The following is a 14,290-nucleotide window of genomic DNA, read 5'->3' on the forward strand; positions in this document are numbered from 1 at the left end:
ATCTATGCTACATGTTTTCACTTTCTTTATGAAAAAATAAAGATTTGAAAGAAGCTTCTGTTATGGTTTTTAAAAGTAAAGTTATTTTAAACATGATTGATTAATTTAGATAAATGCCAGTATTGAGATACCTCCAAAGCTTAATGTAAATGTTTAAATTATTTCTTACTAAGTGAAAGTATTACAGGTTAAATAGAGCACACATTTCAATTAATCAAACTAAAACAAATTTTTAAACATATAATAACTATTTCTTGTTTGAAGGTATAATTTTGTTAGTTTGAGCTTGAAACATGCTAAACTGCAAAATTTAGTGCTATTTAAAAAGGATCACTATTAGAATTTAGAAATTAATATAAAATTAGTAGAAATAATATATAGAGTTAATTACTGATGCATTTATTTTTACAAGACATTACGCAAACATTATCAAAACAATGGCTTACATTAGCGGGGAGTTGGTGCATAAGAGATTTATGATTAAAGGTAAACTTGCATTTGATTTAAATCAGATCAAACGTAATAAAAAAAAGGTGTTACTTTATGGGCATATAATTTATGATGTTATATGATTTGACTGACAGAGAGATAGTTTGTATAGCTAGCAAATGACTTATAAGTTTTAGACTTACAATTTAAGAAGTATTTTTAAAGCATGTAATTTGATATAGATTTACCTAGTGTAGGAGGTGATAAACCAAGGATTAATCAATGCCAGGATACAACTCTGAACGGATGTGAAGAATTTGGTTTAGAATCCAAAAGCTGAAGTAGGCAATCTCATTTCTAGATTGAAGTAAACAGTAAATTTTCTTTTCTTCTAAACCAAAAGCTCTATGTTTACAATTCTATTTCATAAGAATAACAAATATTAGTATTGCTATATTTCAACTCAATTAATTTACAATGATTTATCTAACAAGTAAATGATCCTTCAAAATGTTATAAATGAGATGCATGCTCCCATGTTATGTTTCAATTGTTTAAAGCGTATGTCATTCTATAAGATGATTCATATATATATTATAATTTGAAGAGTATCCAAACTAAAAAGGTACATTAATAATTGCATACGTAGAAAGATGGTCACCCATTTATATTATTAGTTGAAGATGTTAAGGCACCCACATCAATAACTTTAACCTTTCTACACTAAGAAAATAACAAACTTACGAGCAACATCTCATTGTGTTAAAGGAGGTGTAACGGAAAGGGTAAGCTAAGCTTATGTTTAAAAGATACTTTTACAATGAATGTGCTAAGTAAATTAAGGAATAATTTTAATATTAAAAGCTCAATATTTGTTCAAGTGCTTAATGTGAGGTTAAATGTTATGATTCCTTTACCATTAATAACATAAACTACTACGTAATATTTTTTTATCACTATATTTAGTTAAATAATAGTCAAGTTTTATTCTTTTCTTACAACTTAAATATCATAATTGGCATGCTTATTTCTTTGTTTTGCATTTGAGTTACTATGATATGCCTACTAAGTCGCATTTTTATAGCCCACCCCATCAGTTAAATATTTTAAGAAAGATCCTCAGCGTAATAATTGGATTAAAGAAAAAATTTTATTTGGAGCGGGCCAAAATTGGCTAATATAAGGAGCATGTATAGTTTTGATACCTATAAATACCAATTTAGATACTGTCCCTATAAATATGTATCGTTTCAATATATATGTGCAAATATTCATGATAATTGAGAACTTCTTATTTAGTAGCCCTTCTGTGATAGTAGGAGTTTTATACCTAAAATAAAAATTGGTTTTAAACTATCTATATAGAAGGTATGTTAAGCTTCAGATGTTTGTCCGATCGTTTGTTCTCACCTCAATAGTTCGAGCTCCTAGGCAAGATCTTGACAATATTTTCTTCAACAATTGATCAAATGTTGTTATATGAAGGTTGTATTAAGGTCTGGAAAAGCATGAGACAATGGAGAAACGTGAGTGACAAATTTAACCGTGCCTTCAAAACAAATTCTATGCTTGTCTTACAAAACCACTACTATATTTAAGCATTGAATGTAATGTTTATGAGCAAAATCAGCATATTCTACGTTCTAGAATACCTTGGAACATTTATGGTCATCAACAACAACATTATAAAGGAATTATTATTTTCCACAGCCATGTATCCATATTCATTGAAAAGAAAAATGCAGCGTGAGAGGCAAAAAAGAATAACCTCTCTTTTAATTGATTTGGTTTTATATGGTCGAGTAGATGGATGGTCCCAATAGCAGCCAATTATGTTGCTATACTGACGTGCTTTCCTATTAACGCCCATGAGTGCATAGCCATACAATCAAAATTTGTGGCTTTTTAAGCGGAGAGCATAAGCATGTAAAAATTAAATATATGGGTTAAGTGCATGCACATAGAAAAGTTTTTTATAGTTCTCATGACTACTAAAGCAAAGAAACTGAGTCAACGTATTGAAATACCACCCCCAACAATAAAGGTAGTGTCCAAAAGAAAATCACATTTTGTGGCTTTTAAATGGAGGCAGGTACTTGTTAACAAGTGTACCAAACAGTGATTATAAATGATATCACACTCAATACCTACGCATCAAGCAAGAGTAGCTGCTTCCCAGAGAAAGGACAAAAAAAAAAGTCCATCTTTACCTCTTTCTTTTTCACCTCCAAACAGCGAAGAATTAATGAAGATTTGCTTCTTTGTGTCCATTTGTTAGACAAAATAATTTTTCCAAACTCTCTGGTCGCATTCTCTACGTGAAAATAATCAGCACACTTTTTCATCATCTGTGAAATATGGTACAAAAAAATAATACAAAAAGCAATATTAAAGAAACATTAAAACATTCTATATTGATATTATCTTTTATGCCAAGGAAAATACAAAAGCAAAAAATTAAATCAATTATCAACATATATAGAAATTATGCATGCACAAGAAAATGATCTTTTTATGGTTCTCAGGACTACAACAAAAGAAACAACATCAAACAGATCAAATACCACTCCAAAGCTATTCCAACTTTAAACAACATGCCAAAACTAATGCAATCAGGCTTAAAACATCATCAAAATAACCCTCCAACATAGATTTTATTTTTCCAAATATTATGTTCAAATGATCATATGCAATTCACAAATAAACAAATTTATAGGTGTCAGGATTTGATACCAAAACAACAATAACTCTTAATTCAATTTCCCTTTCCAACATCCCTTTTACACCCAGGAAGAGAATCTGGCATTATTCATTTTGATATAAAAATGAGCCATATCTTGTACAGCACTAAAATTTATCTATTTACAAAACTAACCCCAGCTAGCTCAATTTGCATACGACCAGAAAAATCTCAAAGAAAGTAACAAGGCATCAACCTATATTTTTTTATTTTCCGAGAAGGTTGTGGCAAGCTATGGTTTAGGTGGTTTAAAACCAACTATTAAGTCACGCATCTGTTCCAAAAGAACGACTATCTGACATTGAGAATACATTGGATTGCTTGCAATTTGTGTTTAACAAAGGGCACATTTCGTTGAGCTTCTTTTCAGAAAACACTCAACGATTTAACCTTAAGCATATTGTGGGAAGTTGATTCAAAAAGAAGCTTCAAAACTCAGTGCATAAAGCTGCTCATTGAGGTTTAATTTCAAGAAAAGTAGCTAGAAAACTTTTATTCAAAAGGAGGTCCATTAATAAAAAAAATGACAGTAAAACAAAATTGAATTTCCCCTTGCCACCAACCAAAACTACATGCTCAGTACATTCTACCCTCAGGCAGCAGAATCTAACAATTACCTAGATTTTAATTAACTTAAATTAGAAAAAGAAATAACGATTTAACCTCAAGCATATAATGGACAATTATCAATCAGCATTTTAGAAATTTGTGCACGTGGTTTGAAAGCTCCACATTGAAAAAAAATGCTCAAGAACAAAATAATGGTAGCTTTTATAATAAACTCCTAATCTAAGCTACTAATGTAAAATAAGGGAACATAATGAATGTTCAAACTTCGAAAATCATTATGGCCTTAATTCCCAAAAAAAACCAACAATGTCCAAAACTAAAATGATGTAAAACATCAAGATGATCAAAATAGGAGAAGAATCAAAGACCATCACATAAGCTTAATCAAGAAAACAATTTATTATAAATTAAATTCTACATTTTAAATTTCAGAATTAACATTTTTTTTATTTTGGGATTTAATATTTTAATTCAGAATATCATTTTGCATTTAAAGTCGACCTTGGAATATCAATTTGCATTTAAAGTCGACCTTGGAACAAGTATTTTTAAAGTACAAATTGTAAGAAAATGGGCAAGAGTTTATTTTTTACTTCAAAGAGCAAAGCAAAATGACACTTTTATTAAGCAAAGCGCTCCTTACATGAGTAAAACAACAAATATATTGATACATTTATTAACAATTTAAAAATACAGATTATTTATTAAATTACTTAAAATTTGATATAGAACAGAAAAAAAAATGTGATGCAAATACATAACTTGAAGACAAACTTGGAGAGTTGGCCTGTAAATTAAAATTTCTATTTATTTTAATTTATTTTGTATGAATATATAACTCCACTTTCTCTCACACTCACTATAAACCATTTCTGAGATTTTAAAAGTAAATTTTTGCAAATTTGGGATTGTTGCACCATATATCTATCACACTATTATATTATATTATGTCACGTTAAGAAAAAAATTAATCAATTAAAGCTTAAAAATTAGCTAAAATCTTTAGTTAATTATACATAGAGATTTTTTATCTCTATGATGAATGATGCACTTTGTTGCAAATAAACTGTCACAATGATTATAAATGTAAAATTTTTCATTTATAGTCATTCTTTTATTTGAGACACCCACTAATCTGTTACATCTTACATCAACTACCAATTAAGATTATCTTAGACTTATTTTTATAAAAAACAATTAAATTAATTTAGTATCCAACATGATTTAATGGTTGTCAAATTTGACATCTTCATTTGCTCATCCTTTATTCATCTCCTCTAAAGGCATCACCAATTACATCATTGACTGTCTACTAAAGCATCCATATCATTGCAAGCCACTTTCACCATCTACTGATCTTAACATATTCATAATTGAGCTTGTAACCTTCAAAATGTAAGAAGCATCAATCCAAAATTTTGTTTTAAGAATAGCCTCCTTACCTTTCTTCCCTTTCTAATCAACAAGAAATCTGAACTTGCACCAATCTTTAGAAACAAACATTAGGTCTTAAATTTTATTTGCTTGTGTACGTTTTTTATGATTGAAAAAAAAGCTGCAAAACAAGTGATACCAATTCTCAGCAGTTATACACTGCTAGTATATTTTCTCATTATGTTAAGAACAAGTAATATTTCTATATATACATATCTATATATATATATATATATATATATATATATATTGTCTTAACAAACATGCATCTTAAATTACTTTTCGCAGTTGAACATTAGATTCTTCGGTAATATCAACAAATGCCTCATTCCATATATAAACTTTGTTTTAATTTATACACTTTCTTGATAAGCAAGCAACTCCCCTCTAGTAATATTACTTTCTGATCCATTAATTGATTTTTAATTAAAGAAAGATAATAAAATATACTTCACAGTACAAAAAGTAATAAACTACCCTTCAAGTGTTTAATTGTTATCTAGTGATAATATTAAGAAAAATTGCATTACATGAGTAGGCAAGCATTTTACTCAAAGGAAATAGTCAAATCAATTGATTAAAAACATCAAGGGTTTTACATCAATTGTAGGTGAAGCAACAACAACAAACCATTATCCCACTAAGTATGGTAGGCTAAATGAATCATTTTTCTCCATCGCGTCCTATTTAGTGTCATATAAAAATTCTTATAAAAACTTTAACAACGAATTATTCATTTTGTTAATTATTATATTAAAATTATATTCATAAATCTCAATTATTAATGGAACTTCTTTTAATAAATATAAATCTCAAGTCGTAAGTAAAGTGATTAAGCTAAAGAGCTTTGTACGGAATTTCTACAAAGAATTCATTCTAAAATTTGTGTCGGGAAATGGGCCAAATTAACCATTTATTAAATATCAAAATATGAATCTCATAAAATAAAGATACAGGAGTAATTGATGTTGTGTATTCAAAGCATTATAAAATAACTCACACGGGCATTGAAGCATTGGTTGCTATGGTCTCTTGTTGCGTCGAACTTTGGGTTGATGCTTGCAGGTTTGGTCAACGGGAAAAGTCGCAGGGTAATGTTGCACAACAGAGGAGGTTTTAAAGTGGGTTAGGTGAGTCTCCTCTCTGATGCTTACGTAGGAGAGGGTTTGAAGTGGCCAAGATAGCACCTCCTCTTTTTTGCTAGTGTCCTCTCTATTATTTGAACTAGGCTAGGGTTTGAAGTCATGTTGTTTTATGTTAAATAACTAATTGATTCAACTCTAACCTAATAAACAAATTTCAATCGAGTCCATAACCCAAGCCCGCAAGAGTGCCCACTCCCATAAGCAATGATTTATGCTACAATAGGCCACATTCACACATGATTATGATGCCAAGCGCACCTTCGACTCTCCGCGCTTTGAAGCAAACATTTGCAAAGCCAGATCGGAACAAGCTTCGCCACTATTTGATTTTTTCCTTGGAATGAAAATTGTAACAAGTGTTTTTAGATGAAAATTTCCCCGCTTAGTTAATATGAAAAGCCCTCTTTTCCCTCCATTTTTTAAATCTTCTTTTTGAATCAAGGTAACTTAAGAGTCATTGTAATCTCCATATCAAGCGTTGGAATGACATAAAAATGTTAATTTTGGTGATTAAAAAAATTTGAGAAATTGTTAAATTGCTTGGAGCCTTGTGGCCAATCATTAACCTTCAATGATGAGAAAGTCAGTTATCCATAGTGCTTGCTATTTTCATATATAACACTACTCCGAAATCGCTCCTGTATCCTAACATTCTTGTAAGATGCTCTCAACAAACACAGGCATCAAAATATTTTTTGAAGAACAGCTTAAAGCCCATTGCAAACACTAAGTTAAACTTGCCTAGTCTTAATCTCCATCCTCCTGCACTCCCTTAAACCATTTAAACCCATCAACTCAATATCACAATTACATTTCTTAAATTGACCTTCAACAAACATTTCCTATGATTTAGCTATCTTCTTCTCAAAAAATTAGAGTAAAGCAGCTCAAACTAGGTACCTTTGACCTAGTTTTGGTACCACCACATCCAAATCCCCCCTAAGACCACCCCATCCTGCCAACAACTTCAAGAACACATCTCAGCATCCTAAACTCACCCTTCATAGACATCTCCAGCCATCACTCCAATCATAAAGCCTCCCATTCCTATCAAATTCGGTATGATAGCTAAACCTAACACAAGGATCAAAAAGGAGGAGAACTAACTTATTTCACGGCAAAAGACACCCTGCTTTTGGTGTATTTGTCTCCATCCTTATGATTTATTTCTAAAGTTTTGAAGTGATTTATTTTCTTTCTATGAGTAGTATTGAATCAAATTAATAAATAATACATTAAGCACACTACGTGCAAGCATATGATAAATGTACAATCTTCTTGGACCTCTGAGGAAATGTCTGGCTAGGGATTTCGTTAATAATCCTAACTCGCTCATTCACAAATGTTTGATTAAAAAATATGGTATGCATCCTTGGGATGACCGAAAGCATAAAGGTGATTCCACTACCTGGCATATTATCACACAGATGGTGCTCATAGTCTGTCACATCCTCGAGTGGAAAATATGTTCGGGGGATTACATTCAATTGTTCAATCATGATTGAACTTTTGACACCCCACTAACAGCATGGCCCTCTTTATTAATGTTCAAAAACCAAAAATTTGCAAAGTTGTAGCTCTAATTAACAATGGAAACAAAAACCAAACCGAAATTCAGCAGATATGTGGTTAAAAAATGGCTAAAAGGATTGAAGAAGTCAGGATTTTCTCTGATATTAGTCAAGACCAACTGAAGCTGGTCAAGAACTTTTGGGTAGAGCTATTACTTCATTTTCTTGTTAGGCTTTATTCTCTCATAATACACAAAGTTTTAAATGGCTCTGTAAACTTAGATTACACTCAAGAGAGCAATTCTTCTGGTGAAGGCTAACCCCTGATGCAGTTCATAAAAATATGTGGCTTAAGAAGAGGGACCTTAAAATTGATGTGCAATGCAAATGAGGTTGTGATGAGGAAGAATATAGAACTCACATCACTCTTAAATGTAGAGTGTTGATTCAAATACTATATGTGCTCGATACATGGGGAATGATCTTGTCAATTTTTATATTTTACTAGCTTCGAGGAGGTCATTAAAGAGTTAATTATAGTGACCAAACATAACTGTGTTGCAGCCCGAATATATTGTTATGCAAACCAGCATAGTTGGAGAAACAGAAATAAAAGAACCTTTTGGCACACCTTGAATTGTTGCGGTCACAATCTTGGAATCTCTTATAGCAATATCCTAATTTCCTATCCCGCAGCACCAGTTACTAGTAGACTTCAAGACTAATTTACCTTTCTTTTTTTGAACCCATAGGCCACCGCCCTCCAGAATGGATCAAGGCAAATGTTGATGGAGCACTTCTCCCTTTTTATCTTTCTAGTATTGGTGTTATTATTCGTGATGAGCAAGGTCATTGTTTAGCCGCCACCGGATAACGTGCAATTCATTGGGATGATGCTCAAATTAAGCTTAGTGTCATTCTTTATGTTAAAGATATTATTCAGCCTTGGATGTACAAGACCAAGGGCATTATTATTGAAAGGGATAATAGCAATATCATTTCCTTAGACACTCTATGGAGAAGAAATTTTGGTATAACCTACCAAGCATGAGTCGTGATCATGCTTTTTTTACACTCTTGTTATTTTTTTGTCACACTATCAGAAGCACTAATAGAGCACAACTCAACATTGTGCACAGATTGACTTAGATGATAGTTTTATATTAGAACTGTAAATGATAGTTATTCTCCTTTGGCTTTCATTAAGGATGATAGCTCTCGTTGTGTACATGCATGGTTAATAAGTTTTACATAGTTTTGTATCTTTTTACCTTTTACTGCAATACATGCAATATTTCAAGAATGTGCAACCTTCCAACAAATTAATACCACCAAGAAGCCAGTCTAGGTTCACTAGTGTGAACTTACTATTAACCTTTACTGGAATGATGATATCAGTAAGGAAATGTTTCATTTATAAAATAATTCATCCATTAGTACAAAATAAATAATTAATTTCTTAATTCAAATTTCTTTAGTAATTTTTAAGGGATATCACTAAAAGCATGTTTGATTGAATTTTATTAATTGTTTTTTTAAAATAAACACATACCAAATATTTGCATCCATAATCATTCTGTATATACGAATACTAAATGTAGTGCTAGACTGCACAACAGTTTAAATTTCTAGTGAAATCCATTAATTGGTGTTTATTAGTGTAGTCTAATCTTCTATAAATATATAATGTTAGTTCATAAGTATAAAAATGCTATTTTGAGGTAATCAATGATAAATTATAGCATTTTTCTTTCACTAACTAGTAGCTGCTTTTTAGATGTTAATAATGTTGACTTACATATCGTAGCTTATTTAGCCAAGTTGATATTCAGTGGATACATTTGCAAGTTGTTAGCCAAAAAGAAAAAAAAAGTCATATTTTGCATTATGAAAAAGACGTGGTCAGTAAGCTCACTTTATTCATTCCCTCAACCGATATTTATGCTTAAAGTTGTTTAGACAATAATTCAAAATGATAACAAATGAAGCACATTCAAATTTAAATGCTGAATTTCTTCTGAGAGAACATATCTATTAGAAAAAAAATGATACCATCAAAATGCATGTACCTCAATGTGATCTAACAAACCACAAAGATAATAGGTAAGAATGTATTATATATTGACAAAACCATAAAAAATCATTCTTTCATCAATAATATGAATTCTACAAAAAAAATGATTTGCTCCCAAAAATTTCCATGATTAACTACCTTTGGATTATCCACTGCAGTGAGCATCACAATGGCCGGGCAACGATATTGTATTACCATCTCCCAGAAGTCCTCAAAGGTATCTGGAAGTGGACCTTGAGTAGCAATAAACCTTGAGAGTTTTTCTGAAAAACCAGCCTATGATAGATATATATTATAAAAGAGATCTTGCATATAATATACTTATAAATTAAAAACCATGAGACAAGTGTAGACACACCGTAATAAAGCTCGCATTTATATAGCCACCATTAAAATGATTGTCCTCTTCAGTTAAGTTAAGTACAACCCTTGAGCTGTCATCTAAAAGAGTAAAAGAGTGCAAGTTCCATTAATCCTAAATAATATTTATAGAATAAGTCCATCACATCATTCTTTGACATTTCTATGAGCACAAAATGAAAAATTTTTCAATAAGTCCATCACATCACATTCTTTGACATTTCTATGAGCACAAAATGAAAAAGGTATTATGAGGAATACATGGTATCATGTCTGTATAACGATTTTTCGCCAAATTGTCGGCGTGAAGAGCAACTCTACATTTTCTTAGCACGTCTAGCTTTCTTACCCTCATGTCCTGTGAATAATTTATCAAAAGATCACTAAGAAAACAAGGAAACATAAATAAAGAGAACAAAATATAAGGCCTATTTGGTATGATATTTAAACAAAATTTAGCAAGGACTTAGATCATGTTCTGCTAATTGGTTTTTTTTTGGGTCTTAAATCATGAGTTTACAAAATTCAAAATTTAGCCTCTTTATTAGTTTAGCAGAATAAACTTAAATCCATGTAATGCTACAGTTTATATCATTTAACTTTTTTTCACCACTTCTCTTGCTCATTCTATGCTACCAACTGCAGTCTTCTTTCTCCTCCATATGTTGTTGTTTTCATCCTGATGTAACCACTGATCTTCTTTATCCTCTCATTGCTGCAATTTCTTCCTCTTCTCACCAATGCAATCCTCTTGCTCTTCACAAGATTTACCCTTCTTTCAATATTTAAAGCTAGTTGCAGTGTGAAAATTTGGAAAGAAATTTAAATTCTAAAGTTATTAATAATAAAAAACAATAGCAGAATATTTATAGGATGCTTTACATCCTTGCACATTAAATTTCTAAGACAACTAGCAAAAGAAAGATAAAATTTTAAGAATCAAACTGAAAAGAACCTTCCAACTATTTGTGGTAACCATTCATTCATTTCCTTCTAAGAAATTTGTCCTGATGCAATAATCACTTTCATTTATCTCCTAATTTAGTTGACACCTCCTTGGCTCTCATGCATCCTTATTTTCTATGCTAACCCTCAAGTTAGCTCGTACATATTAATCAAGCACAACATGCAGATGATAAAATCAAAATTAATTTGAATAGGCTACGTGTTTCAAATTATCACTTTAAAAGTGGCAATCAACCTTTCACAAATATATGTGATTTTGTGGGAGTAGGAATAAAAGGCATGCAAGATAATTCAAGTTTCAAATTATCACTTTAAAAGTGAAAATCAACCTTAACATGCTTGGTTCTTCAAGCTAGAAAGGATTGTGGACCAAAACCCATGTTGACCATTGCAATTTGCACACCACATTGCCTATGTTAAAGGATTGCTGAAAGGAAGATCCAAGCACTACTTCAAGCAACTACTTTTTTTTGCATTTCTATGTGACAAGCTTGTCCAATGCCAAGGTAAAGTTTTATGGATCTTCTGTCCATAATATAACCCAATTTGCATCAATATAAGCTTCAATATTGCGTGGAGTGTTTTCTTGAAAAATATTCCATTTCTAGGGCAACTCTTTAACTGCATCAAATTACATACGTGATCTCTAGATTTTGTTTTAGTAGTGAATACAAAAATTGTCTTAGTCGTTTTACAATAATGGCAAAGTGTAGCCTTGTGTGGAATAAATAAATTAATTTTCCCATTAGTTTTTGGTATCGAGTGACATCCATAAGTTTTTCAATGTTATCTTCTCTAAGCTTCATGTTCAGTTCAATCAAAGCGTCAATAGGTGTGCACCCACACATGATGATTACATTACAAATTTCCTACATTCTTGATTTTAAATTCCTCTTTAACAGTTCAATTTCATCCACATTATCATCTATAAAATAATGCCATCCATATAAGCCATAAAGTTTGGTGTCTTTCTTTTTTAAGTATTACATGTAGATAGTATATTCAATTTGGGCTTGCTTGTAGGTCTGAAATTTTAATGACCAAGTAAATTTTTCAAATCAATTTCCTACAGAGTATTTAAGATCATATAAAAAATTCTTTCGATTGGATACCTATGAGTCGAATTTCAACTCAAAACTAGTTGTATGTTCAATATAAAATACTTCTTCAAGGTTTATTTTGAAGAATTCATTAGTAATAATCAATTGATGTATAAATTTAATCGAGATTCATCGTTATAAATAGTGAGACTCATCCAAAATTCAATTTTTCTATTTATGCAAATGATCCATGTGGTTAATGTTATGGGTTTGGGTGAACCCTTCAACAACCGATCAAGTTTTATATAGTCCTTGAGACAACAACAACAACAACAACAACAACAAAGCCTTAATCCCACTACGTGGGGTCGGCTACATGAATCCTTTTTCTCCAATGCGTCCTATTTAGTGTCATATTTTCATTTAGTTCTAGTAAATTAAGATCATTTTTAATACAATAAGCCCAAGTCTTCCTAGGTCTACCTCTGCCTTTCTTAACACAAGTCGAATTTAAAACAACTACTCTCCTAATCGGATCATCTAATGATCATCCTAATCGGATTATATAGTCCTTGAGAGCCTTAACTAATTTAAACTTCATTTAAAACAACCACTTGCAACCAATTACAACCTTCCCTTTAGGCAAAGTCCATCATCAAGTCCTATTTTTCTCAAGAACTGCTTCCTTCCATTCAGGTATTTCCAGAGCCTCCTGCCCATTTTTTTTGGAATATTCATAAGAGAAATTTGAATGGAGAAAGCAAGAAAAGAGAGTGATAAATTTCTATAGGATAAAAACATTGATATGGGAAGATTTGTGAAAGGTGTAGCACCCTTAAGACTTAATAAATTTCTATTGGATACAAACTTTGATTGTCGTGCTCTGGTAGAATAGATTTGATTTGCAATGATAAAGGACTATTAACATATAAGCAAGCATTTTTCTGCAAAGAAGGTAATGAAGAATATCTAGATTCTCCCTAATTCCTATGTTTTTTTCTCCCTCTCCCTCCTTTCATTATTCTCCCGAACCATTTTCCCCAAGGAGTCGTTAGCATTGCTTGACTACTTCTTTATTTGTAGCACCTACTTGATTTCAAACAGCCCCTTCAATGCACTAAATAAATTTAGCCTTAAAGTAAATGCAGAATAGAATAAGCTTATAGAACCTTATTGCTTGCCAAAAAATGTAAGCATTTTCTCTTTTTCTGCCCTATGTTGACGCATTTCTAATAAAAATTCATATGATTAAAAACATGGCGGATAGCTACACTCACAGCCATATACCAGAACATAAATACTAGGCAAACCAAAAAAGAGGACCTGGATACGATCGAATTCCTGGGCAATCTTGCCCGGAGTCAGGAGCTTCCTCTTGAAGGTGGCTAGGGCCTCGGAGCACTGTTTTAGCTGGTCGGGTGAGAGGCAGATGGGCGGCGGTGGATTGGAGCAGAGAACTGCAGGGTCGAAGGAGGCGAAGGAGGCGAAGGAGCCGAGGTGTCCGGCTTCCAGGTGGGAAAGGAGTGAGCGGGGGCTGAGCCTCCGGCCATCATTGGCCTTCGCCGTCGACGGCAGATCGCAGAGTTCCCCGTCGCTGATGGGCTGCGTAGGTCTTTTTCTATCGACCGGAACAGCTACGAACGCGGAGACGGTTAACAGGAACTCTTGCGCGTAATAATCGTACTCCGCAAGTTGGAGATGCATGCGCGACCTCAATCTTGAGAAATTATTACTTGCGGACACCTCCGATCTCCGCCCTTTCTCCCATGACATAAAAAATTAAATTAAGCAATGTTAAAATTTATTTCATCAGAAAACCAAACGATGCTCGAGCGGGGAGAGCACGAAGCACCTTTATTCGATCTTCATCACATCTTTTAGGGTTTTTGAATCAGAAAAAATTAAGGTTTTAGAGTTGTTGGAAATCGAAGAAAGCCCAGTGAGAATGGAAACGGAAGATCCTTGATAATGGAAATCGAAGAGGAATCGAAAATGCAGGCCGAGAAACGCAAGAAAAAAGA

At 32.2% G+C, this 14,290-nt stretch overlaps 1 protein-coding gene across 1 annotated transcript in view; it reads right to left on the bottom strand.

Moving 5' to 3' along the window:
- The window catches only part of LOC110039230 (protein-tyrosine-phosphatase PTP1), a 28,202-nt gene extending 14,282 nt beyond the window's left edge, over positions 1-13,920 (bottom strand). The window contains 6 exon segments of the mRNA XM_020744227.1: positions 2,640-2,777; positions 10,042-10,179; positions 10,262-10,344; positions 10,525-10,621; positions 13,593-13,780; positions 13,783-13,920. Coding sequence (XP_020599886.1) covers positions 2,640-2,777; positions 10,042-10,179; positions 10,262-10,344; positions 10,525-10,621; positions 13,593-13,780; positions 13,783-13,822 — 684 coding nt within the window. The 5' untranslated portion in view covers positions 13,823-13,920.
- Positions 13,921-14,290: the final 370 nt, after the last annotated feature.

The sequence above is a fragment of the Phalaenopsis equestris genome, unplaced genomic scaffold, assembly GCF_001263595.1.
Source record: "Phalaenopsis equestris unplaced genomic scaffold, ASM126359v1 Scaffold235881, whole genome shotgun sequence".
Classification (NCBI taxonomy): domain Eukaryota; kingdom Viridiplantae; phylum Streptophyta; class Magnoliopsida; order Asparagales; family Orchidaceae; genus Phalaenopsis; species Phalaenopsis equestris.